This window comes from Onychostruthus taczanowskii, unplaced genomic scaffold (assembly GCF_017590055.1).
Source record: "Onychostruthus taczanowskii isolate IOZ18803 unplaced genomic scaffold, ASM1759005v1 scaffold25, whole genome shotgun sequence".
NCBI lineage: Eukaryota > Metazoa > Chordata > Aves > Passeriformes > Passeridae > Onychostruthus > Onychostruthus taczanowskii.
The window spans coordinates 1,327,486-1,353,295 of record NW_024499796.1 but is presented as its reverse complement, the minus strand read 5'-3'; the positions used below and the strand labels follow the sequence as shown (position 1 = coordinate 1,353,295).

Below are 25,810 nucleotides of genomic sequence, written 5' to 3'. Positions count from 1 at the left end.
GGATCGTTCCCGTCACGGACAATTCCGGGGTCCCGCGGCCGGGCTGGGCGGTCCTCCGGCCGCCAGGGGGCGCGGCGGGCAGAGCGGCGGGCGGGGCGGGGCGCTCCGGCCGCGCCGCTCGCTGGTGCCGCTGGTCACGTTACCCGCGTTGAGGCAGCGATGGCGGCACCGAGCGGTGAGCGGGGCCGGGCCGGGGGGACTCGCTGTGGGACGCTGGCGCTGCGCCGGGCCGGCACCGGGCACCGCGCCTCGGGGGTGCTCCTCGGAAGGGCTCCGGAGCAGGCGGTGCCCGGAGCTGCGCGGTGTCCGCCGCAGAGCAGGCGCTGCCCTCGCTCGCTATCGCTGCTCTCCCCAGGTGTCGGGCCGGTGCCCGAGGGCTGCGAGCCAAAATCCCGGCAGGGTCGACTCAGTCCTGCATCCTTCCGAGAGTCTGGGCCCTCGGGCGCAGAACGGCGCGGTTCTGGATGAGGGAAGGGTAAAGAAGACCAGGAGTTGGAAGCTGTGTGACCCTGGGAGGGGGACCCGCAGAGAGAAGAAGAGAACAATAGTGATGGTGAAGGAAAGGAAGGACTGAGAGGCAGAGCTGGACTGGTGAAGATGCGGGGAGATTTGTTCCAGGGCAGGCTCAGGCTGTGGCAGGGGTGGCAGCTCCAGCACAGAGGGCAAACCATGCAGTTCAGCGAGTTCCAGAGCTGCAGTTCAGCTGCTGCCTCCTCTGGCCTGTCGGTGCCTGCAGGGCTGGTGCTGACAGCCTGGCAGACAGCCAGAGCAGCCTGTGCCAGGCTGGTGACACCTCTGTCCCCCAGGGCCAGGCAGCACCTTCAGGAGCCCACCCAGATCCGGCCCTGGCTCACTGCTGCCTCACTGTGCTCCTGAGTGTGTTTTCCCAGACTAAATAAAACATCTCTTCTTCCCACACCCTTACCTTGTCTCGTTACAGTGCCCACGTGGATTTATGGTGTCCAGAATTTTTTGAAAACTGGAGTTTTTTCCAGAGCTGTGTTGCTGTGTTTGAATTACAGCTGTTGTAAAATGAAGTGCTTGGTTTTATTTTGCTGTCGTCACCCCAACAGCTGCAGATTGGGAAACACCCAGAAAACATTCTGTGCCCTTCCCAAGAGTGTGGCTGCTCCTCCTGGAGCTGATTCCTGCAGGGAGCAGGGGGATCAGGATTTGGTGTCCCTGGGTGCTCACTGCCTGCAGGGTGGGTGCTGGCCTGGGCACTTACAGGCAGTTCTTTCAGTAATTTAATAAATAAAAATTACATTTTGTAATGGTCACATGCCAAGGGCCTTTTTCTCTCCTGGCTGCTGAGTTTGATGTGTCTTCACTCAAGCAAATTTCCACTTTTGAAAGCTGTTCAATCCATTTACCAAATCTCTGATCCTTCATCTTGTGACCCCTGATATGATTCTTTTCCTGTTCACTGTCTGCCCTTCTTGTCTTTATCCATTTTCTTGGGTGAAAACTGATGATTTCCCACTGTCCCCATGACCACTGATTCCCTGGAATAGGGAAGGGTGAGGTGGGACAAGGGCATGCAGAAATGCTCAGCAGAGTTTTACAAGCTCACCAATTCAAGGATATCTCGTTGCAGGCACCTTTGCTTCCTATCTTGAAATCTCCTTTTGTTTGTGCCTCTGCTGTCTTGCCCTTGATTCTGCCCTGCATTTCCCTGAGAGCCAGCTTCCCTTCTTGCTCAGTCCTGGGGTTCCCCTGGGAGCTGGCTCTGAGCAGCACTTCAGTCATCTGAACAGGGTAAAGAGGCAGAAATTGGGATGGCAGGGAAGGAGCCATGGAACTGCTGGAGATGAGTTTGGAGCCAGCTCCTGCTGTGGCCCATGGCCTGTCCCAGTGAGGGCTGTGACAGCAGGACAGTGACCCAGGATGTCTGTGCCTCCTTGTTCCTGCAGTGAAAGGAAGAGGGATGAATTTTACTGAATTATTTTACCTTTACAGTGAGGATGTATCTCTGTAAAGATTTTACAGAGATTTTGGCAGAGCTCTCCCTGCTCAGGGAACTCTCCTGGCTGGATCCTGTGAGTGCCTGCTCCTCAGGAGCCTTTGGGGCCAGCTTGCAGACACAGAGCTGGCAGAGAACCAGCATTTTATGTCAACACCTGAGCTCCACTGAGCCCTGAGTTAGGTGTAGCTGTGCCAGTTACTGCTCCACTGGTGAAGCAGTGCCTCTTTTGTGCTGATTTTTAATTGCTTAGGAATTTTAAGCAGTGTTTAAAAAACTCACTGCAAGTGTTTAGAATGTTTCTCCCTGTCTGGGGCTCGCTGTTGCCCTCCTGCTCTTCTCTAGCTCCCAGCCTTACCTCCCAGCCAGGTCCCTCTGGGAGCCCCTGTGAGCTGCAGCCCCAGCTCAGGCTCTTTCTGCTTTGCTCATTTGTGCCCCCTGCTCCTATGCAGCCACAATAAATCCCTTTTTCTCCTTGATGCCATTGCTCAGCTGGCCCCATCTCTTTTCCTGCACCCCACTGGAACCACCTCATTAGCAGCTGCTCTCCCCATTCCTTGTCCAGCCACAGCTTTCTGCCTTTCCCTCAAAATCTGCCAAGAGCTCCTTTTCCTCCCCTGCTGGGTCAGAGCCCTGTCCCAGAGCTGCCTGGTGTCTGTTCCCTTCAGCCACCTGCACTCCTCATTCCACCTTTTGGCTTTTCCTTCAGCCAACCTTTCCTCTCTCAGGTTCAACTTCTCCTCCCTCACACCTGAACCAACTGGAATCCTTGCTCTCAGTCCTTTGTTGTTGTGCCAGAATTGACTTTGAGTTTCAACAGTTTGGGTTTTATCCCTGGTACTTGATTTCTTGATACAGCTTTTTAATTTTTAATTCCTGGAGTGGACCCTGCATTTCTCTGATCCCTTAGCAGCCTTTCTCTGTGCCTATCCCAGACAACCAACCCTTCTCAGACCACAGCAGGGCTTGAGTGCCTCATGTTTGTACTTCCCTGTGCTGGAACTACCTGTAGGATACAGCTAAACAAAGACATTTTTTAATTTTTTTTTCATTACTAACACAATTATTTTCTTTTTAATTTTTCCCCCAACTTAGGTTCCAGTTCTGCAGCCAAGGCTCCCCAGCAAACTGAGACCCCAGGATCCCTGAGCCTCTCTCTGCAGTGACCATCAGTGCCCTGGACAGAAGCAGGGTCAGGACTGAAGATGCCTCTCTTCTCCAGGAAGAAGAAACCCAGCGACGATGCTCGGAAGCGCCTCGAGTACCAAATGTGCCTGGTAAGCACTGCCAGGGTAATTTCTGTCCTCTGTGCCTGGGGAGGATCAGGTTGGATATTGGGAATTTTTTTCCTTGAAAGTCATTGTCAGGCATTTCAACAGAATGCCCAGGACAATGGTGGTGTCACCATCCCTGGCAGTGACCCAGAGGTGTGTAGAAGTGGCTTTGGGGACATGGGTGAGTGGTGTCTGTCCAGGTCCATTGCTGTTAGCAGCAGCATTGCATGGACTTGATTTGAACATGGAAAATACTTTGGAACAGAACCACAGAATCCCAGACTGGTTTGGATGGAAGAGACCTTAAAAGCCCATCCAGTGTCACCCCTGCCATGGCAGGGACACCTTTCCCTGTCCCAGGCTGCTCCCAGCCCTGTCCAGCCTGGCCTTGGGCACTGCCAGGGATGGGCAGTCCACAAAGTCTCTGGGGCTCTCTGGAATACAGCAAGAGGTGCTGTATTTCTGCATGGTCTGATTCTCTGGATGTGTTTATTCCCTCTGCAGGCAAAAGAAGCTGGTGCTGATGACACCCTTGACATATCCAGATGTGAGCTCTCAGAGGTACGTCCTCTCCAACTTCCACTCTTCACTCGCAGCTCTGATTCTCTGCCTGCTTCTTGGTACCAACTGTCAGATTTATTCTCATGCCTGTGAGCCTTGAGACAGAAATTTTTGCTGGTCCACCTTTTCCTCTATCTCTTGAGCTCTGGCTTTCAGCTGGGGGCTTCTTCCCTGTTTTTTTTTGGTGGGAGTTTGCCTGTCCTGTCTCATTCTTCAACACCGTTTCTGTCCTGGAATCCTTTAGAAGGGCAGAGTGGTTTCATACCCTCCACCAGTACCTTGTTTGACCTTAGTTTGGGACCTCATGGCTTAATTTTGCTGGTCCTGAGGGAACTGGTTTGCCAAAGGCTGAGTATTTCTAATCTTAGAGCTACACAGTCTGCCACCCATGCTTGTTTTTGTGTGTAGGTGAAAATCCCAGTCCTGTTTCCAAGTTGCTGGGTAAGGATGGAAGTCTCACTCCCAGCTTGGCTTCTTTTATAGCAACCAGCTAAATGAGAAACAATCTGTCTGCTGGTGTGTGGGCAGGCAGTGACAGAGTGCCAGGCACCCAGACACAGCTTTTCCTGCTGGCAGCCAGGCCAGCCTCAGGCAGAAACCCATTTCTATCTCACTTTTAATTTTTATTCCTTGTCTCATGCTTCCAAAATGTTGATCCTGAATACAGGATGCCCTTGCCAAGCAAAGTGTGGAGATTTGACACCATCCTGGAGAGGAGAGGTGCCTGCTGTGCAGTGTGAAATGGCTCTGCTGAGACTTTGGGATGTTTTGTTCCAAGCTCAGGAGCCAACAGCAGCTCTGTGTGGGTTTGCAGGCTGTGTGTGACAGCCTGGGTGTGGCAGGGTGGCAGACAGAGAATCCACCCAGCCAGTTCCACTCAGGGCCACAGCTGATCTGGGATGCCTACCAGCTCCTTTTGGACCATAAAACTGTCTTGCTGTTTCATTTTCATTGTTGTTTCAATAAATGGAGTGAGACATCAGTTTGGTTTTACAATTAACCATGGACAGGAGTCTGGCTGCTGCTGATTCTGTGCTGCAGGGAAGGTCACAGTGCCCAGCTGTGCCTGGCAGGGACTGAACTGGCATCTTCTTGGTGTGCCTGTCCCTCCCCTGGCACATCAGGGACACTCTGTCCTGCCTGGTGCTCACTCTCAGCACACTGCAGTGTGGTCGTGAGGTTGCCAAACCACAAAATGCATTTCTGTGATGAGAAAGCTGAACCTTTGCCTGAGCTCATCTGCACAATGAGTATTAAATCACACAAGGCTTGAACTCCTGCCTAAGCCTCAGCCTGTTCTGTGGCACTGTTGTGTCATGGGGAGCCATTGGAAGCTGTTTAAATGGAAGCTCCCTGGGAAGTACTGGGCCCAAATCAGAGGGCAGTGATTTTAAGCATCACTTTTATTTTCACTCAAGCTGTTCACACTTTATAGGTGGACAGTGTAGAACTGCTTAAAAGATAAGTCTGACATGACTATTTTTTGTTGTTTTTAGGTTCCTTATGGGGCCTTTGCAACTTGCAAGGTCTTGCAAAAAAAGGTAATGTTGGAATGAGAAATTATTAAATAATTCTACTAATATGCTTAACTATAGTTGTCATGTTTCATATGACTGTGTGTGGTTGTTTTATGGTAGTCCAGAAGGAATTTTCTTGTCAGGAATTTGCCCACCTGTGTGATACCACATAGAGACCAGTTGAGTCAGAATAATCCTGTCTGTGTTTTTTAAAGTTAACTTCTGCCAGGAAGGAACAGGTGGTTGTTCCTGTCTTAGCCCATCTGAGGGTATTTTTCAGGTGAGGAACTGGGCTCTGGTTTAGATCTCATGTAAAATGTTTGATCTTCTCTGACAATCCATTTCCTACTGCAATGTTTTATATGATACTGAATAAGATACTGAGCTCTTATACAGCCTCCCCAGTTCAATCCCAACAAAAGTGCTTGTTCTGGTGTCTCTTGTGTTTATGTGACAATGGGGTTTTTCCTCCCCAGGTGCTGATTATTCATACCAATAATCTGACATCCTTAGTTCCAAAGTCCTGCAGCCTCCTGAGTCTCATAACTGTGAAGGTAATTGTGATTCTTAACAGTTCAACTGCAGCCTATTTTCCTTGGATTTGAGCTGCACTAAAACACACCAGCCCAAGTAAATCCCTTCTGGCTGGCTGGCTTTGCCAGGAATCAATACCAAGTGTGACACCTGCCTTTCCTGGGTTCAGCTCCCAGGCTGGCAGACAGCAGTCACTGAGTGGTTTGTGTCACATCACCATCAGTCCCACACTCATTTATCCCCTTCAGAATCCCACAGTTTCCCCCTCAGCAGCCTCACTGGTGGTGGTGGTCAGGCAGAGCTGGGTGTGTTGGGGGGTAGATCCACTTCTCCCCTGCTCTGGAGGGTCACAGGAATGGGAAGGAAACTGGTGATGGGTGTACAGGGCTATATCACCCTCGTGCTGGGATTCCCAAGAGGCAGAGTCATTTCAGCAGCTCCACATGGAGGGAGGGAGGTCTCCAGGTCTAGTCCCACCCTCTCCCTGCACTGCTGTTGGAGCAGTTCAGCTTCCAAAGAGCACTTCAGCTCACTGATCCTGCAGAAAGTCCTTCTGCCAGTCTAATTCCAAGGGGATGATTTATCCAGTTGGCTCCTCCAGTTTTGTGGGACAGCTCCCTCAGTGTCACTGCTCTCCCTTGTCTCTTGTTTGTTACTGATGCCTGAGTTTCCAAAAGACCTCCGAGAATTAAGTACCCATGTCCCCTGGAAAAATTGAGCTGCTTTTCAAAGTCCCATTGGAAGCAAAGTAATTTTCATTGTGAGATAATTCAGGGCTTTTGTTCCCAACCTTGTTTGGTGACATCATCTGCTTTTCCAGGTTCTGGATCTGCATGACAACCAGCTGGCATCACTTCCTGCTGATATTGGTCAGCTGACAGCTCTTCAGGTAAAAGATTTGAAGCTGTATTCCAGGTGTCTGTACAGGGCATGGAAAAAAGGAGGAAAGGAACAGGAGAAGAGCAGGAAAAGCCAGGCTTGGTTATGTTCTCCAGCTTGGTGCAGCCCAAGTGGCTCCCATAGCCATGCAGATGCTCTGAGCAAGCAGAGTCCTGCTGATCTCCCCAGACATTCAGGTTTTGCTGTTCTCCCTGGGGTGCTTATGTTGAGAACCCAGAGCAGTGTCTAAGGGCACACTCAGGGTCTCTCTGCTCAGGGGACAGCTTTAGGTGAGAGCTGGAGTTGGGGAGGGCTGCCCTGGACACTCCAATTCCCAGTTCCTGCATCTGGATCCAGCACCAGATGTTGGTGGTGATCAGAGTTTCTCACTGCCCTGGTAGCTTGGCACTCCCTTTATCCAGGGCTGGTGTAAAATACACTTTTTTTAACCCTGAAAGTGCTATCTACAACCAATATCCTTGGACAACCAGTTGTCCTGAAAGTCCCAGCAGCACAGATGTGTAGAAGACATGAGACTTGGATGAATATTTTGAATATCTTTTCTGTTAATACCTTAGGTCCTAAACCTTGAAAGGAATCTTTTAAAAAGCCTTCCACAATCTATAGGAGACCTTGCACAGCTCCAGGTTCTCAATGTGAAAGGTATGGAATGGGATTGCTCTGGGCAAAGCACATTTATTATCTGGTCATGGTGAGCTGCATTAGCAATTATTCCTTTCAATCAAGACAAGCACCATATGGTTTACACTCTGAATGCTGGGGAAGAGCACAAGGAAGGTTTGAATCTAAATAGTTGGCAAGGCAGGAGAAATGATCTAAGCAGAAAATGTGTCAGCCTCAAGCCTCAGCCTCCATAAAGCAAGCAGAGCACTCAGCCAGATAAACTGAATTATAGTTGGGTCCCCCAAGACCCAGAGCTGGCTCCTGTGAGCCTGTGTATCCCCACAGGTTTTCACAGAACAAGCACACCTCTTTTCCAGACTCCTGGACATTCTCCAGCTATGTAATGCCATAAATCTGAGAGAAAAAGGAGATGTAGTTACATGGAGCTGTTACTGAAACAGGGAAGGCAATGGAGGGTGAGGAGCTTGGAAGGGCAGCTCAGGTCATTGTCTGTCTGTCTGCAGCACCTGGGCTCTGAGCCCAGGGTGTGCAATCTCACACTCAGTCCCCTTCCTCCCATCCTTGGGACTTAGGCCAAGGGAAGAATGTTACAAATATTCTCCTGATAAAGAGCACAGATCCAGCCTGCAGCAGTGACCTCAGCTGAGAAGATCTGGATCCCAAATTGCCCTTGGTGGGCAGTGCCATCCTTTGGGTCCCTGTGTGACCTGGCACAGCCCCATCCCTGTGAAAATGAGCCCTATGTGTGGTTATGGAGTGGTGTTGGAACAGATGAGCTTGCTGGCTCCTGGTTTGGGAAGGTTGGAAAAGGAGACTCAGGGGTGCCCTCATCACTCTGCACAGCTCCTGAAAGGTGCCTGTGCTCAGCTGGGGCTGGGCTCTCTCTCCAGGCAGCACTGACACAACCAGCACTGACACAACACAGCCTCAAGCTGGGCCAAGGGAAATTCAAGCTTGATGTTAGCAAAAAGTTTTTTTACAGAAAAAGTGATAAAGTTCTGGGATGGCTGCCCAGGGAGGTGGTGCAGTCCCCATCCCTGGGTGTGTTTAACAAAGGCTGGATGTGGCACTGGGTGCCAGGGTTCAGTTGAGGGGTTGGGGCTGGGTTGGACTCGATGATCTTGAAGGTCTCTTCCAACCCAGTGATTCTGTGAATTCTGTAGTTCCATGGTTTCTGCTTTCTGTCCCTGCAGGGAACAAGCTGAGGGCGCTGCCCGGGAGCGTGAGCGGCCTGCGGAGCCTGCGGGCTCTGGATGTCAGTGGGAACGAGCTGCAGGAGCTGCCCCGGGTGCTGGCCCACGCCCGCAGCCTGCAGGTACCCAGCCCTGGGCCAGCCCTTCCAGCTGCTTCCTCAGCTGGGAATAAATCCAGCCCACAAGGGGAATGATTTGTGTAGGGTCTGGGCAGGATGCGCTGCAGGGGATTGTAATAGGGCTGTTGACACTGTCCACAATGGCTTTTATGTACTTGCTCTGGTCTTTTCTGATCATTTTTACCATTTAATCTGATAATTTTGCCATTTAATTCTGATCATTTTTTCATTTAATGATGACAAAAGTGATCCCCAGAGAGTGAACCCCTGGATTTTACCTGCCAGGGCTGTCTTTAAGAGCACAAACCATGCTTTTGTCATCCTGGCAGATCTCCAACTTGTTATCAGCTTTCATGTGTTTATGGCTCTCTGAAGTGCACATTCAGAATGGGAAAAACAGCAAGATTTTTATGGATATGTTGCCTTCTGGCTGCCAAAACCTGTCAGTACTAAATGGTGCAAGTGTGAGGCAACAGGGCTGGCTCAGACACCAGCAGGAAGGTGTGAATAAATGCTCTCCTATCTCACACACAACATTCTGCTTCTTATGAAGGACAGCCTGAGCTGGGGCATCTGTGCAGCTTTGCCCCTGTGCAAAGTCGTTCCTTTCTAGGCCTTCCTGCTCTGCCCTTCCCTACACAAGGCAGCATTGGGTCCTTTGGTGGCCACAGCAGGACAAAACAAGTGGCTCTTCCCCTCATTCTTTATGGGACTCCTCTCCATGCCCTGGTATCACCCCCATTTCCATGCTAAACTCCTGACATGGAATAGGGAATGTCTGTAGCTGAGAAGTGCTCTGATCTCTGGTAACTAAACAAGAAGTGCCAGTGCCTGCATGAGGGGAATGTTCAGTGAATGGCCAGCTGAGAAACTTCCAAATAACAGACAGTGGAGTCACCTCTGAAAGGTGCCAGACACCCAGCAGAGATTCAATACAGCCTCACATTTATGTTAGGATTTAGGGTAATATGAAGTAAGATTTTGGGGAGCTGCAAGGAGAACTGCAGCTGGACTCAGAATAACCTGGAGCTCTGTGTGTTCTGTTTTGGAGACGCTGACCCTGGATGCCTCTGCCATGACCTACCCACCCCCTGACATCTGCAGTGCAGGTACAGAGGCCATCCAGCAGTTCCTCTGCAAAGGTAAGCCAGGAGCACCTGGGGTGTGCCCAGAGATGGCATTTCTGAAGGACAGACATTGTGTGGGCCCTGCTTGGGGTGGTTGGTGGCCCTGCACACCAACCTGGTTACCTGTCTTTGTTGGCAAACAGCACACACTGAGTCCTTCCCTGAGCCTGCCACACTGGAATGCAGAGTGGTTTGTTAAAAATCAGAGTGGCTGGGTCAGGTTTTCTCAGTGGCCATGAGAGGTCAGTGCACCTCCTGAGGTTATTTGGATTTCCTCCTGTGGGAGGATTAGGCATTGTCCAGCTGTCACTGCCTTGGGACAAGGAGAGAGACTCAGGAGTCACTCAAGGTCCCTGCTGCCCTCATTTTCTCTGAGGAAGGACCTGGGCCCTGCAGGTTGTTTGGAGAATCATGAAAACACAGTGTCTACTCAAACTCACAGATAATATACTGGGAGTTTGTAGACACTGTGTTTAAGACACACAGGGAGTTCTGGTGGAGGTTTTATGCAGGGGAAGTGCCTTGCCAGACATTGGGATATTCCCTGAAAAAACAGGACAGTCAGAACTTATTTTGGTCTGGGCAGTAACATCAGCAGCCCTGCAGAAGTCACCAAGCCTGCACCTGTGTTTCTGACTGAGCAGATCCTTGTCCTGGTGGGGCTGGAGTGGCCCCACCTTCCTCCCAGAGCTCCTTGTCCATCCTCCTCAGCTGGAGGAGCCCTGCCAGGCACTCCTTGGTGTGTGGGCAGAGGGGGCACAGCTGGAAGCAGTCCCACACAGCAGCCAGCTCACAGCCATGGTGCCAAGGAGATCTTTGAGCCTCCAATGTTCTTATTTTGTGTCTGGTGCCTTGCAGAGTGTGGAATTGCGTACTACCCTCCCTCACAGTACCTGCTGCCCACGCTGGAGAGCGATGGAGGAGGAACTTCAGTGGATGGGGTGGGCAGGACAGTGGAGAAGTACCTGGAGGAGGAGAGTGAGTGGCAGGTGAGGCTCCCCTGCACCAGGGGGTTTGGGATTTGTCTCTGTGCTCCACCAAAGCATCTCACAGCACTTGGCTCATCATCCCTCATCACCTTCCCCTCCATGAGTTGTGTCTTTTGAGATGGAGGGAGCAGCCAGGCACAGTGTGTGCAAGGGTGGCTCATCTCCTTCCTCAGCTGGGGCTGGTGTCACCATGCTTACTCCTGGAAGACACATCCCAAAGAACTGTCTCCATCCTTGAAAGCAGTGATGGAGCCAAGGGACAGGGGTGACAGGGGGACATGGAGTGTGCAGTGTGTTTTTGGGGGGACAGCAAACTGCAGAAGAACCTTGTGTTTCCAAGCCAAGTGCTGGACATGTTCAGCCCTACCTGGGAAAGGGGAGGCTGGGCCAATAATTGTGGTAGCTGTGCTAATTCCTGTGCTCTTTGGCAAGTGCAGAGTCAATGCCTTTGCCCCTGGAGAAGCCTGAGTGACTGGACTTGGGGCTTGTGTTCCTGTGCTTTTTGTTGATGTCTTCACTCACAGTTAGGGGAAGCTGTAATGTGGACTAATAATATCTACAAAAAAGTACTTCTGGGAATAAATGTCTGCTGATATTACTTTTCAGAATAAATTCTTGGATTATGAGAAGAGGAAGGTAAGGATCAACTCCTGCAACTGCTTTGTCTGCAGCATGGGTCTGCTTCTGGCTTTTGTTTTCCATCTTTTTATTTTATTTCTCATACCCCTCACCTGGCTACACTTTTAGTTTGTTCTTTTTGTTTCCCAGGTCTCTGTCTCTTCCCCTGTGCAAGGCTCACTTTGAAACAGCCAGAAGCTCCTTGCAGTTCCCCTTTTGCCTTTGGCTTGAGCTGCTCAGAGCTGGCTCCTTCCTTCAGACGAGGGAGTCCTGTGCCACGTGGAGCTGAACCCAACCTGCATTTTGGGCTTCCCTGCATGTGTTTGTATTGGCTGGTTTGGTATCAGTCAATGCCCAGAGAATTCAGCTCCATAACATGAAAGAGTTTGGAGATTGTTATGAAGAGAGCAGCAGCTTCTGCTTCCCGTTTTTGGGTTCCTGAGGAGAGAACATTCCCCTCCCCTAGACAAGCCTCCTGTTTGCCATTTAGCTTCCCTTCTTCTCTGCAAGGGTCTCCTGTCCCTTGCTTTACCTTTTTGCTAGAATATGTTCTTGCTGGGGAAGGAGATTCCTCTCATTCATCTTTCTTCTGATTCCTCTCAGGAAAGAAAAGCGCAGGAGAAGCTGGAATTTGAGCGGCGCCTGAACGTGGGGCAGCGAGAACAGGCCCTGCTGGTGCAGCAGCTCAACAGCCACAAGGATGAGATCCTGCAGACAGTGAGAGAGGTGGGTGTGCTGGGCAGGCCCTTCCAGGGCACCCACTGCCTTCCCCAAACCCACCACCTTCTCCTGGTTTCCCTGCTCTGGGCAGGAGCAGCAGCGGCTGGAGCAGGGTCTGTCGAAGCACCAGCGCTGTTTGGAGGAGGAGAGGCTGAAGCTGCTGCAGCAGCTGAAGGACACAGAGCAGAGCATTGCCAGCCGGATCCAGAAGCTGCTGGAGGACAACCAGAGGTGGGGTCCCAGGGGGTTTTGCTCTGATTTTTTTTTTTTTTTTGTCATGTTGTTCTGAACAGTTCATTTCACCCCTGAGTGTTTCGGACCTGGTCAGGATCAATGTCTGGAGGAGCTGCCTTCGCTCCTGGACTGCCAAAGACCCATTTAAAGCACATGGAATTTGCATCTTATAAAAACTGTTTCACAGATGTGTGATGTTGGGATTTTGCAGTGCTATGGAAGAAATTTGAATTCTCATGGAAGGTGCAAATTTGAGGTGTTAAGGTGTCCCTGCCTGTGTCTGCTGGGTCTCCATGTGAGGTACTGCTGATGGGAGGTGCCCAGCCTGCTGAAAGTGCTCTGCTGTGCATGACAGCAAAGTTGTTTTCTCTCAGGCACACGGGGGGATTCTTGGGGTTGTCCTGTGCAGGGCCTGGAGCTAGGTAAAGCTTTTGGGTCCCTTCCAAGTCAGGATTCTGTGACTCTGTGATTCTGCCCTCTGGGGGACCAGGATGTTCTACTCAGCTTGATTAAAACCTTTTCTTTTATCCTTTTTTTTTTTTTTTTAGGCAAAAACGAAGTTCAGACATTTTGAAGTCCTTGGAGAATGAGAGGTGAGTCTCTGTAACAAACTTGTCTGGAAAAGGGGTAAGAAGCTGGGAAGAGGCCTGGGAGCTTCCTTTCAGAGTCACAGTCTGAATACCCTAAGTCAGGTGAAGGTCATCTCATACCTGAAGCTGGTTGTGGTCACTGTTGGAGGCAAGACACTGGACTCAGTGTGCCTGGTCTTACCCAGTCTGGCACACGCACTCACAGGGTGATTTTACCTCTTTTTCATGTTTGAATGGGCCTAAATAATGAGTTTGGAAACAAAATTCTTTATTCCAATATCAAGGACCAGCAGAGATCCTCCATCTGCTGGCAAGCAAGGCAGTTACGAGGGTGTTCAGGCTGGGAGGAGTAGGCGGGAAGCAAATCTGCCATTCAGCCAACACTCTTAGCTAACTGCCACCAAAAGTGACTGTCCCCAGCTCTGCCCTGCCTGTGAGCTGCCCCCTCCCTTCAGCCAGTTGTGCTGTGGCCAGTGAACTGGATGAACATCATCCAGTTGTTTGTCAGACTGTTCCCCAGCCACACCAGCTCCTGACCTGGTAAATGGTGGGGGGAATGTGCTGGAACAAGGACAGGGGTGGTGGGGAGGGAGGCCAGGCTGCTGCCTGCAGTGGCACTGCTCACTTGGGCCAGCTGTGTAGGGCTCATCCAGCCTCAGCAGAAAGGAAAGGCAGGGAAGGGTCTGGCACTGTTTGGGGAGAGAATGTGCACGTTGTGTTGATGTTCTGTCTCTCAGAAAAATCAACTTCCCTGCCTAAAGCCACCGTCTCCATGGTTTTGAGCAAATGTTGTCTCCCATAAAACTTACAGGTTCTTCACCAAAAAATCACCAAGGCTTTGGTGCCTCTGATAAGCCCAGCTTTCCTGAGCAGGGTGAACCTGCCCAGCCTTGAGACTGAGCTGGGTGGGTAGAGGACAAGGAATCTTCTGAAGGAGTGGCTGAATTGTTGTTTGTTGGCAGAATCAGGATGGAACAGCTGATGGCAATAACCCAGGAGGAGACGGAGCAGCTGCGCAGGAGGGAAGTGGCCTGTGAGTCCAGACAGGTCTTTGGGGAGATGAGGTGAAGGGGCACCAGGAGCAGCTGAGGGGGCTCAGCCTGGAGAAGAAGAGGCTCTGGGAGGATTTTCTTACTCTCTACAACTCCCTGAAACAAGGGTGTATCCAAATGGGGGTCAGGCTCTGCTCCCAGGGAAGAAGGGACAAGAGAAGAGGAAACAGCCTCAAGTCCCCCCAAGACTGGCAGAGCAGAGCCCAACTCCTCTCTGCTCTGGGACAGGGACAGGAGCCAGGGCACGGCTGGGGCTGGGCCAGGGCAGCTCAGGCTGGAGCTCAGGGCAAGGTTCTTCCCCCAGAGGGTGCTGGCACTGCCCAGGCTCCCCAGGGAATGGGCACGGCCCCGAGGCTGCCAGAGCTCCAGGAGCCTTTGGACAGCGCTGCCAGGGATGCCCAGGGTGGGCTTGGTGGGGGGTCTGGGCAGGGACAGGGGTTGGATTGATGATCCTGGTGAGTTCCTTCCTACTTCCCAGGAGATTCTGTGATCTCAGGGTTGGTAGGCAGGGACTGGGCTTCTCTTAGCACTGAAGAGGTGCAGGCACAGGCAGAGTGGAGTTTGCTCAGCTCTTTTCCCAATAAAGAACCACAGGTGGGTGGGTGGGTGTGCTCTGGAATCAGTGAAATGGGAAGAGCAAGAGCAATGAGAAAGGAGCCACTGCTGGTTGCAGTGACTGCAGCAGCAGTGGTGGTGAGTGCTGCTCTGCACACCCAGGCCAGGCAGGCACTGACAGCCCCTCTGTCCCCTCTGTCCCCAGCTGCCATGCAGCAGATGCTTGCTGAGACCTACAAGAACAAGCTCCTCCAAATGACCTCCGAGTCTCGTCGGCAGGACCTCGTCAGCCAGGCCTGCTCCAGGTGCAGGGGGTGGTGCTGCTGTGAAATCCCTTTCTTTCAGCAGTGTAATTCCCATGAGTACACCAGGAACCCCTGGAGCTGCTGGAGTGCAGCAGGACAGCTGTAACAGCACAGGAAAGTGCAAATTAAACTGTCAGACTCCCTTAAATGAACCACCTTCTAATGACCACAATTTGCATGTTAATCACACTTTGGGGGAACTGTCACTTTTCTGCACTGTTTATTTTGCCTTATACATTCTGCTAAATATGGAGGATGGAGTTAGACCAGTTGTATTCCTGTTTTTTGAGTCCCTTCAGTGCCAAACTGTAGCCCAGAGCTGCTCCCCTCACCTCCCAGGCTGCCTCAAGGGTGCTGTGTGAGCATAAGTAGTACATGAGTGTTGCTGAGCATCCTGGCTCACTGTTTACAACAAGATGAGAAATTTTAATCTGGCCGTGTCTGGCACTGACCAAAAACAGCCTTGTAAGTCTGTGACCTGCTCAACAGGGCCACAGGAGCCTGTGGTGCAGGTTTGGTTTGGGTGTAGGGAAGGAGGTGTTAAATTTGTGGCCTTCAGCTGTGCAGTGGCACAGTCCTTCCCCCGTTCAGTAAGAAATTCCTCCTCCTGCATTCCCCATTGCCTGCTTCTCCTCTGAGTCCCAGACCCAGCATTAACTCCATGGCACATCCATCTCCTTGCAGCCTAGCTGAGATGGATCAGAAGTTCCAGCAAATCCTGGCTTGGCAGCAGCTGGATCAGAACAAAGCTGTCAGTCAGATCTTGCAGCAGGTAGGCAAAGGAGCAAACTGGTCATAGGGAATGGAGGGAGAGCAGGATCCAGGGTCACAGGAGCAGCAGTGGCTGGGCTGCATGCAGAAGTGATTTTATTTAACATGCTAAACTTTGGAAATAACTGCTATTCTGACAAACTAATTTGGGTGGTTGAAAAAAAATATTTTTTATCTAGACAGCAAATTTTCAGAAAAGAAAGAAGCAGAGACCATGGGAAGCAAAACTGACACAATGATTAAGAGGGGATTTTGAGACAGAAGTCCTGTCTTTTGGCAGGTTTCCTGGGGCACTTGGGACAAGCATTTTCAAAGTTTGTTCTATGAACTGCTGGGCAGCTGTGCCCTGCAACACAGCCTGGCTAATCAGTGCTGCTGAAAAGGAGAGGTGAGGTCACACAGAGCATTCCAGATGAATGTTTGAATTAATATATCTCTGTGTGTCTCCAGGGTGGGCTTTACCTGTTGGGCTCTCAGCTGTGTTTCAGGACATTGTTGCTCAGAGCAAGCACCACCCTGGGACTTTTACCTGAGTCCCTGCAAGGCTGCAGCTTCTGAGCCCATCAGCAACTGCACCAACCACCTCACTAAGCAGGATTTTGCCTGTCCCTCAGATTGAGATGCAGAAAACTGCCTTTGAAGCTCTCCAGGTGAAGAAGGATCTTATGCACAGGCAGATCAGGAACCAGGTGAGTCAGCAACAGAGGGAAGAATAACCAGCTCCTCAGCTCATCCTGCTGTTTGGTGAGACCTTGGGAGGAAGAACAGAGTGCTGTGAGCACAGAGCAGGGTCTGAGGACATGGAGAGCTCTGGTGCTGCTGAGAGCTCTGGAACAGAGAGTTAGACAGTTACATTCCAGTCTCCTAGCTCTGAAGGAGGCAGTGTCAAAGCAGGTTTTAGATTCCTGGAGGTGCTGGCATTGCCACTCCTTCAGTCACCTGCACTGGCTCCGGGGGTGATCTGCACTTGCACCTCTGATTTCCTTCAGGCTGTGTACTTGGCAGGGCTGCTGCTTCCACATGAGCCCACTGCATCTCCATCCAGCACATCAGAGCTGCACCTTAAGCCATCCATTCACCTTTTCTTTCCCATTCTCAGCCTGCCTTTCTGAGCTCCATTCCGCAGAAGGTGCAGTGATGTAGTTGGGGGGAAGAGCAAGAGCTGGTGGAGAAAGTAGTAGTGAATGATGCAGGATGATTGAAAAGTGGCAGGGGATGATGCAGGAAGGTGGGAAGGCAACAGTGGTGCATGCAGGAAGGAGGGTTGCTGGTTTCTGACACAGTGCTCCAGAATTTTCCCTCTCCTGATCTGCCACAGAAGAAAAGTCTCAGTTCAGGATTTGGTGGATAAACTTGAGGGCTTGGATATTTTGAGTGCCCCAGTGACCAGTCTCTGCTGGAAGCCTGTGACCTGTGTGGCAGCTCCCCATCATTGCCTGACTTCACCATGAAGGCCCTGAATTTTGCTCCCTCTATCTCTGTGAACAAAGGGAGTTTGTTCCTCTATGCCAAGGCTGGACCTTTCACCCTTGGGCCCCTCCCACCCCGTGCTGCAGGGGCAGAGCCCTGGGGTCAGCAGGAGCAGCGTGGCCTGGGGACAGTTGGTGGCCTGGCAGAGGGGTGAGCTGGACTCTCATCTTGGCTTTGCTGTGGGACCTTGGGCAACTCACTTCACCTCTCTGTGTCTCAGTTGCCCCACCTGAAAGAACTGAAAGTTCTGGGATTGCTGGAGCACCTGGAAACCAGGGCACTGTCCTGGAGTTCAGGAGTCTGAGGTTTGAGCTGTGCTGCTGGGAGGGCCTTGGCTCTGCATTCCAGAGTGGCTGCAAAAGGTTTGGGTGCACAAACTGATTGCAGTGTGAGGTTCCAGACTTGAGCAGAAGGTGCTCAGAGTAGAGAGACAGTTGGAGTGGGGGGACACAGCTCCTCAGGTAAAAGAAGAGGGACCCTCAGCACACACATCACCAAAGGGCACAAGCAGCTCCCCCCCAACCTCTGGGTGCTCTGCAGTGCTGCTCTTCCCAGTCAGACCTCATTTTAAAACAGCATAAATTAAAGCCATTTTAAATGTCAGTAAAAAATGTTTCATCTTCTGTTTAGATTAAATTAATAGAAACAGAGTTATTGCAGCTGACACAGCTGGAGTTAAAGAGGCAAGAACTGGACACAGAGATGCTGCAGGTACGTGGGGCTCTGGGGCTGCCCCCCACCCTCCCTGCTCTGGAATTGCTCCACCTGCTTCCCTTGCTCCTGGCACTTTCCAGATGGTTTTATGCTCAGTCAGAAGGTTCTTCTGCACAGGACACACCAACCCCTGTGTGTCCTGGGAATGTGGGACATCACTGCTGCTCCTAAACATCCCCAGGCATTCTCAGCAGAGAGACAGAGGAGCCCTGATAGGGATGGGAAGTTCCAGGTGTGCTGGGTGGGGAAGGATTTTGCAATCCAGTTGTTTGCTGTCCCAAAAACACCTGCCTGCTGTGCATTGCATGTCCTCTTGCATTGTGTTGTGTTTTGGTCTTGACATCATCAGCAATCACACATTGAGGAATGCCAGGTTTAGCTTCAGCAGCTTGGTTTTAAATTTTGTTTTGTGATGATTTGCATCAGTTGTTTTCTTCTGTGTGTCATGTGCCAGGTCAGGTCACCTGTTTAGTCAGCCCAAAATCAGTGGCAAACAGCCAGGGCAGCCACAGAGCAGTGGTAAGTGCTGGCTTCAGGCAGCAGTGCCTCCCAGCCCTGTCCTGGATCCTTCAGGTGTCAGGTTTGGGTTGTGCTACCTGGACTCACTCAGCTCCTCTGTGTCACTCTGTGGTGTTGGAGGGCAGAGGGTGGGGACCACTCACAGTTCATGCAGGGCAGACCAGGTGTGACCTGGTGAGCACAGGAGCTGCAGGGCAGGGCAGGAAACAGGGCTCTGCCCTGCAGCTTCTGCACCAGGAGCTGAGGAACGAGCCTGAACGCCTGCATCTGCCTGGATCCCCCTGCCCTTGGTGCTGTGCCCCCCAGAGGGTCCCTGCTGGGGCTGGAGCAGCTCCTCCTGTCATCTGTTGTCCCTCTCCCTCCGTGGAAGTGGGGCTGATGCTTCCTGCCTCTGTCAGGGCAAGGCAGCTCTGGTCACCTGGAGGTGGGGCTGGCCTGGGGCAGCTGTTCCTCTGCAGGGGCCTTGTTCCTGTGCAGGGTCCAGGTGCTGATCCCAGGCTGGACAGGCCTTGCAGCCCCCTGGGACAGTGGAAGGTGTCCCTGCCCGTGGTAAGGGGTGGGACAAGATGAGTTTTAAGGTCCCTTCCAACCAAACTAGTCTGTGATTCTGTGATCAATGAAGGTTTTCCCAAACTTCAGGGTGTAACAGAATCCTTGTCCCTCTGTCCATGGGCATCTGAAGTCCTTGTGGCTGGTGACCACTGGCCTCTGCTCAGATCTGGGTGAGCTGGGACCAAAGCTGCAGACGTGCCACACGATGGGACATTCCTGAGCCACTTAACTCTCCACTGCCAAGGAGTGGCTGCAGGGACACCTGGCCTTGCCCTGGTGTGCTTGGGATGAGACCCCAGGGAAAGGAAGCATCCCAAAGGCAAGGGGATTTCACCTGTCCTGTTTACCTGCAGGATTCCAGACCTACTTTCAGGTGGTCTTTTCTCAGTTGGACAGGGCTTGGAGCAGCCTGGGACAGTGGAAAGTGTCCCTGCCCATGGCAGGGGTGGCACTGGATGGGCTTTAAGGTCCCTTCCAGCCCAAACCAGTCTAAGAGTCCATGATTCTAAGGAGGGGTACCATGAATACTTTTGGCTGATCTCCTCTGCAGGGAGGAGGAGCTGCTGCAGCCAGGGTGGGCTGGGCTAGCAGAGCAGTGCAGGGCTGAGGGGGCAGGTTCAGCTAGTTCTGCTCTGCCAGTGCTAGGAGAGGATCTGAGCTGTGAGCACAGGGATTGCACAGCATGGGGACTGGTGTGGGTCTGGCAGGGCTTTGCTGGGAGCAGAGGGTGGCAGCAGTGTGGGGCTGTGGCTGCCAGAGCTCTCCTGTTGCAGGAGGTGGTCACGGAGCAGCGCCGGGCACTCGGCTGCCTCCTGCAGCAGCTGCTCAAGGAGAAGAAGCAAAGGGAGGAAGAACTGCAACAAATCCTGGTAATGAAGCCCCTCATGGAGTGCTGTGGGTGAGGCAGCATTTGGGTTGGCTGCAGGAAGAGTCCATGGCTCAGTGTGGGAGTGAAGGGGAGCAGAGCAGGGCTGTATCCAGGTCCAGAAGCCAATTTAGCCCCGGGAAATGCTAATGTAAACCTGGGGGGCACAGCAGCACTGCCTCGTGCAGCATGGGCACCATCATCACCCCCAGTGACCCTGCTGGGCAGGGAGTGGTCAGCAGGATGAGCACAAGGGATGGGAGTTGTGGTCTTGCAACTCTGAAGATCTCCAGGCTCTCCTGAGCCTCAGGAGACCAGGCCACAGGGCCTGGGGCAAAGGGAGCACGGAGATGCACAGCCCTGTGTGGGGTCAGAGTGGGGCCAGCCTGCAGGAACCAGAAATCCTCTTTGACAGTTTCACAGTGCTCTGGCTGGGCCCTGCACACCCATCCCTGAACCCTCCTGGCCATTTTCCCTCAGGCTGCTAAATTAATGAGTTTGTTTTTCAGCTGGAAATGGAGGCAAAGAGTGAAACCAAGCAGGAGAACTACTGGCTGATCCAGTACCAGCGCCTGCTGAACCAGAAGCCCCTCTCCCTGAAACTCCAGGTGCTGCTGCTGTTCCTCCTCCCGCTGTGGCTCTGCTTTGCTCTGGGGGGAGCGAGGACAGTCCCCTGAGCTAAGGCTGGGAGCAGGTCACAGACCCCTCACACAGATCCAGTGCTGCCCATGGTGCTCTGAGCTCCCTCATTCCTGCCTGGGGATGGAGCTGCCCAGGTCTCTGTGGAGCCAACACTTCAGCTGTTCCCAGCAGGAGCTGCTGTGTCAGCCCCAGACTGCTGGTCAGGAACAGAAAACTCTTGAGTACCTTCCAGGCAGGGCTTCTTGTTCCAGCTGAGCACCCAAAGGGCTCTGCTTGGCTCCCCAAATTCCCCTTCTAGCACAACTGAGTGCAGGAACTCCTGTCCATTCCTGCCCCTGATGGCCTGAGCCAGAGCTTTATGCTGGTGAAATCCCCTCAGGGTGGGCACAAGGAGACAGATCTGAGCTCTGCCTGTGCTGTAGATTGGCTTGAGCTGGCAAAGCAGGGGCTGCCGAAGACATGGATTGCCAGAGGCATTGTTTCATGTGTGAGGGGAGCGCCCTGGGGGCTGCAGCTCCCATCTCTGCTCTGGGACAGGAGCCAGGGAATGGCTGGGGCTGGGCCAGGGCAGCTCAGGCTGGAGCTCAGGGCAAGGTTCTTCCCCCAGAAGGTGCTGGCACTGCCCAGGCTCCCCAGGGAATGGGCACGGCCCCGAGGCTGCCAGAGCTCCAGGAGCCTTTGGACAGCGCTGCCAGGGGTGCCCAGGGTGGGCTTGTTGGGGGGTCTGGGCAGGGACAGGGGCTGGGCTGGGTGATCCTGGTGGGTCCCTTCCTGCTCAGGGTATTCAATGATTCCCAACATTTTGAACGGTGCCCATAAAACCTGGGGCCAGAGCTGCTCCAGCTGTTGGGCTTCCAGGCTTTGGTGTGTTTGGGGTGTGGCACAGCTGGAGCAGGGCAGGCCAGGGATGAGCACAGCCCCAGCCCTGCTGCTGCCTGGCCTCAGGGGCACAGTCTGGGAGCTCATTCCATGTTTTGCAGGAGAAGGGTTTGGAGCAGCAGCTGGTGACCCTGCTGCTGGAGCTCTCTGCTGAGCAGTACCTGCCACTCTTCGCTTACCACCGAATATCCCTGGAAACGCTCGGCACCATGAGTGCCAGTGACCTGGAGAAGGTAGGAGACAGCAGATCCACAGTGTGGGACAGCACCAGCAGGGATTGTCCCTGTCCCTGCTCAGAATCCAGCTGTGCCTGGCAGGTCTGGCTGGTGCTCTGCTGTGTCACCTCCCCACAAGGACAGGGGCCTGTGCTGCTCTGCCTGTCCCTGTGGGCCAGTGGCTCTTCCAGAGACCTGTAGGGTGAGCTGCAGCCTGGCTCCATCTTCCAACATCCTCCAGATGCTCTCTGTAGTAGAAATAGCACCAAGAAATTCCTGGTGCCTGGCAGAGGGGCTTTCCTCAGCATGGCCACATCTTGCCAGCAATGCCCAGGAGTTTTCACTGTCCCCCTGGGGACATCAGCCTGCTGTCCCTCTGGGGCCAACACCCACCTCTTGCCCCACAGCTCGGTGTGACAGAGGCTGGTCTGCAGCGTGCCATCCTCAGGCGGGCTCAGGAGATCCTGGCTGTGGCCACGACCATCCCAGGTACCTCCCATTCTTTTCTGCTACATTTTACTCTCAGCAGGTACCTGAGCCTGGAGCAGGGAGCTCTGTAGGCCAGACACCTCCTGCGGGTGTGCGAGGAGGGCAGGCAGGGCTGCGGGGGGCGATGGGCAGCGCTCAGGGGACTCAGCTGGCTGCGCTTGCAGAGCTGCGGAGGGCAGAGGACAGCGAGGTCCCTGCGGGCCCAGAGCCCAGCGCTCCCCCGGAGGAGCCCCCGGGCCCCGCGGCCCCCACGGCCCCAGCGCTGCAGTGGGACGAGAAGAAGTCGGAGTGCGTTGTGTGCATGGAGCAGGAGGTGAGACCCGCACCGCCCGGGGCTGGAGCAGGGCGCGGAGGGAGGGCGGGATCCAGCGCAGCCCCAGCTCTGCCCGGCCCTGGCAATGCCCGGCTGCTCATCCCGCCAGCTCCCGGGCACAGCCGGGCTGGGCATTACAGCGGGGATGGGGGGAGAGGAGGGCAGGGCAGGGCAGGGACGGACAGGGCTCCGTGCGGGCTTGGGCAGGAGCTCGCTGAGCTCCCACCGGCCGTGGGCAGCGCTCACGGGGCTGCTCAGCTCAGCCCAGCTCAGCCCCTGCCGTGTCCCGCCCCGTGTCCCATCGCGTCCCGCCCCGTGTCCCATCGCCCTCCCGCTCGGCACAGCCCAGGCCCCGCACACCCGGGGGGGCGGAGATCGGGGTGCGGGGCTCTGCCCCCACGCTGAGACCCCGCGGGTGATCCCCAGCTCCCCCGTGCTGGGAGCGGTGTTCAGGGACAGCAGCACTCTCCGTGTCTGCTCTTTGTCTCTCCCCAGCCCCAGACGATTTTCCTGCCCTGTGGCCACGTCTGCTGCTGCCAGGGCTGCTGCGAGCGGCTGCACTCGTGTCCCCTGTGCCGCCAGGACATCGCCCAGCGCGTCCGCATCTTCCACAGCGCCTAGGCCGGCCCGGCGGGCCCTGCCCGCTCCCGGGCTGTCCCCGCTGCCGCTCACGCCCCCGTGAACAGCGCCTCGGCAGCACGGCCAGCGCTGCCCTCCCCGCGCTGGCTGTGCCCGGGAGCCTCTGCATCCCCCCGGCTCCCCGGTGGCTTCTCAGCCCCAGCTGGGGCTCTTCAATGAATCCCTTCTGCCGCCCACCCGCCCTGCGTCCCCGTGCCTGGGTGACAAACCGGGCGCAGCTGTGGCTCCTCCTCTCTGGCAGAGCTGTTTGCTGGCAGAAGGGCCCCTGGGGGATCACAGGGACACGGGGAATGCTTCCAGCAGTGCTGCGCGGAGGCGGGGGGAAATTTCCCGTGGGAGCATTCGGTCAGGACGTGCTGTTCTTCGTGTGCTGACACTGCCGTGCACCTCTGTCATGCCAAAGGTCTGGGGCTTCTGCTCTGGAGCCCCGCAGGAGCGTGTCTGGGTCTGCGGCCTCAGGCAGGCAGAGCCAGGAGCTCCCCAGTTCCTGTTCCTGCAAGGGGAGAGAGCAACACCCCCAGGACTGGAGGGACCTGCCCTGGCCAGAGGAGCCCAGTGGGGTCCTTATCCACAGATCAGGTAGGGAGCAGAAAGTGCTGCTGCCACTGGACAGCACTGGGGCACGGCTGGGGCTGTGCCCAGCTCAGGACCACGGTGCCTCTGCACTGGGGTGTGGGGACTGCTCCATTTTCATTGATCAGTAACAATTCCTGTCTGTCCCTCGGCTCTTGACTCTGAAATATAAAAATGCTGCCACGAGTCCGGTCCCACCACCGCCTTCCCCAGGAGCAGCCATTAAACTGCAGCTGGTTTCTGCTGGGGGTGTTTGCTGCCTCTTTCTTTCCGCAGGGACGATGGCTGGAGCAGGGACAGGGCCACCACCCCATGCCTGGCTGTCCCAGTGTCACCTCCTCCGTCTCATCTTCGTGTCAGAGAAGAATTTGAGGCTCTGGGTCTTCACCCAGGGTGTTGCTCATTGTGGAGCTGCCTCAGGGATGTCCAGGCAGGGGAGACCTTGGACCCTACGCTTGGGTTGCCTCACATGAGCTGCCCCATGCAGAACATCCCTGTGGGACACGTGTGTGGGCTCGTGGAGGTGGCCCGTGCCCAGTGCCACCAGTGTCCTGGGGACGTGCCACAGCACCAGGGCCGGTGCCTTGAGAACACCCTGGGGATGTTTTTCCAGTCTCTGTTTTCACGTTCTGCTGCTGCTGCCCATCAGAGCAGGCAGGTCCTATGGGGAGGGGCAAGGGGCTGCACCAGGAGCAGCTGGTGCTGGGGATAGAGGAGGGGAGCCCTGGGGAGGTGCAGGAATGAGGGCAGGAAGGGTCGTGGAGCACCCTCCCTGCTCCCCCTCCCTCGGCATTCCCTGGGGTCGGGGAGGAGGAGGCAGTCACAAGCCCTGGCCTGAGGGAGGAGCAGGGAGAGGGCATCCAGCCCCCCAAGAAGCCTCCCCTGCGCCCCCTTCCCCGGGGCACTCACACGGGTCCGACCGGAGAGCGAGGAGAGTCCCGAGGGCTGCCCCGACACCCGGCAGCAGCAGCGATGCTGCAACACCCCTTCCATCCCCTCTGCCCCCATCCCAGCGCCCCCTCCATCCCGTCCGGTGACCGCCGAGCCGTGCCGGGGGTGGCGATGGGTGACAGGAGCTCAGGGCAAGCTCCGCTCGGGGACAGTGCCCGTAAAGAGGGGCCAGCGCTTCCCGGAGCGTCGGCAGTGCCGCGCTGCCTTCATCGCCAGGGCCAGCACGGCCCCACGAGCTGCAGGGACAGCCCCGCTCAGCCACGGGTCACACAAAACAGCCGGAGCCAGGACTCCGGGCACTTTCTGAGACTGCGGGAAAAAGTAAAATAATAATTTTAAAAGCACCCTTGGGCCCCACCCAGCCCCAGCAGTGCCGGGCAGTCGGGGGCTGCAGCCCCGTCCATTCCTGGAGCCCCGAGGTGGCCGTGCCGGGGGCCAGGGTCACCTCCTGCCCGGGTGACAAACAGACCCCAGGGCCGGTGGGAAATGGGTGCGCGACGGGGCTGCTGTACCCAGTGCTCAGCTGGTCCTAAAGTTCATTAACAGTGACGGAAACCGTGCTTGGGAAGCGCCAAGAGTATGATGGATTTGGAAGGGGAAAAGGGAAAGAGCTGCAGGTGTTCAGGGGCAGCAGCTCTGCGGTGGAGGTGGAGCGTTCCCTGTGCCGCTCCAGCGCCCGCCGAGCACCCTGGGGCCAGGCTGAAGTTCAGGGGGGGCGGCCGCCCCGGCCCCCTCAGCCCTCCCCGGGCTCGGCCATCGCCGCCCCCCGCCTTCAAAAGCGGCCGGGCCGAGCCGTGCCCGCGGAGCGCGATGGCAGCGGGGCCCGAGCCCGGCCGGGAGTGCGGCATCTGCTACGAGGCGTACTGGGGTGCCGGGGGCGGCCCGCAGCAGCTGCCCTGCGGCCACTCGCTGTGCCAGCGCTGCCTCCGCAGGCTCGTGTGCCGCGCCGCCACCGTGGCCTTCGTCAGCTGCCCCTTCTGCAGGATGGTGACGCTGCTGCCCGAGCTGGCCCCGGCGGTCACCGCGGACCCGGGGACCCCGCGGGGGGAGCGGCAGCCGGAGAACGGCGGCGGTGCCCCCCCGGACCCCGGCCAGGGCTCATCACCCTCCGTGGCCGCGCTGTGCTCGTCCCACGCCCCCGTGTTCGCCGTGAGCAGCTCGGTGTCCCCCTGCGGCCTCCGCCGCGGCTCCGAGGCCCCCCACGCCTTCGTGCTGGGGCTGCTGGGCCGGGGGCTGCTGCTGGACACGCAGCCCCCGCTGGCCTCCATGGAGAACCTGCGCCTCGGCTTCGCCGCCGGCATCCTCGTGCTCATCGTCTCCACCTTCTTCCTGCTCGTCTTCCT

The 25,810-nt window shown here is 55.1% G+C and overlaps 1 protein-coding gene across 2 annotated transcripts; it reads left to right on the top strand.

The window, feature by feature from the left end:
* Positions 1 to 121: 121 nt before the first annotated feature.
* On the top strand, positions 122 to 23,762 carry LRSAM1 (leucine rich repeat and sterile alpha motif containing 1). Of its 2 annotated transcripts, XM_041407030.1 has the most exons (25): positions 122 to 175; positions 3,059 to 3,240; positions 3,742 to 3,798; positions 5,295 to 5,339; positions 5,792 to 5,869; positions 6,670 to 6,738; positions 7,307 to 7,391; positions 8,567 to 8,688; positions 9,737 to 9,827; positions 10,671 to 10,801; positions 11,408 to 11,437; positions 12,023 to 12,145; positions 12,231 to 12,370; positions 12,922 to 12,966; positions 13,926 to 13,996; positions 14,776 to 14,875; positions 15,560 to 15,647; positions 16,261 to 16,335; positions 17,747 to 17,827; positions 19,675 to 19,770; positions 20,276 to 20,374; positions 21,389 to 21,520; positions 21,910 to 21,991; positions 22,156 to 22,304; positions 22,800 to 23,762. In XM_041407030.1, the coding sequence occupies exons 2-25, from the start codon at positions 3,169 to 3,171 to the stop codon at positions 22,923 to 22,925; spliced, it is 2,187 nt and encodes a 728-aa protein (XP_041262964.1). In that variant the 5' UTR covers positions 122 to 175; positions 3,059 to 3,168; the 3' UTR covers positions 22,926 to 23,762. The 2 variants fall into 2 exon arrangements, with proteins under 2 accessions (XP_041262964.1, XP_041262965.1); XM_041407031.1 differs by lacking the exon at positions 122 to 175 and having other exon boundaries at positions 3,064 to 3,240; positions 5,295 to 5,338; positions 5,790 to 5,869.
* Positions 23,763 to 25,810: the final 2,048 nt, after the last annotated feature.

Coding starts and splice junctions, on each gene's coding strand:
- LRSAM1 (XM_041407030.1), top strand. CDS start 3,169: ATGCCTCTCTTCTCCAGGAAGAAGAAACCCAGCGACGATGCTCGGAAG. Junction 3,799..5,294: donor CCAGATGTGAGCTCTCAGAG/GTACGTCCTCTC, acceptor TGTTGTTTTTAG/GTTCCTTATGGGGCCTTTGC. Junction 22,305..22,799: donor TTGTGTGCATGGAGCAGGAG/GTGAGACCCGCA, acceptor GTCTCTCCCCAG/CCCCAGACGATTTTCCTGCC.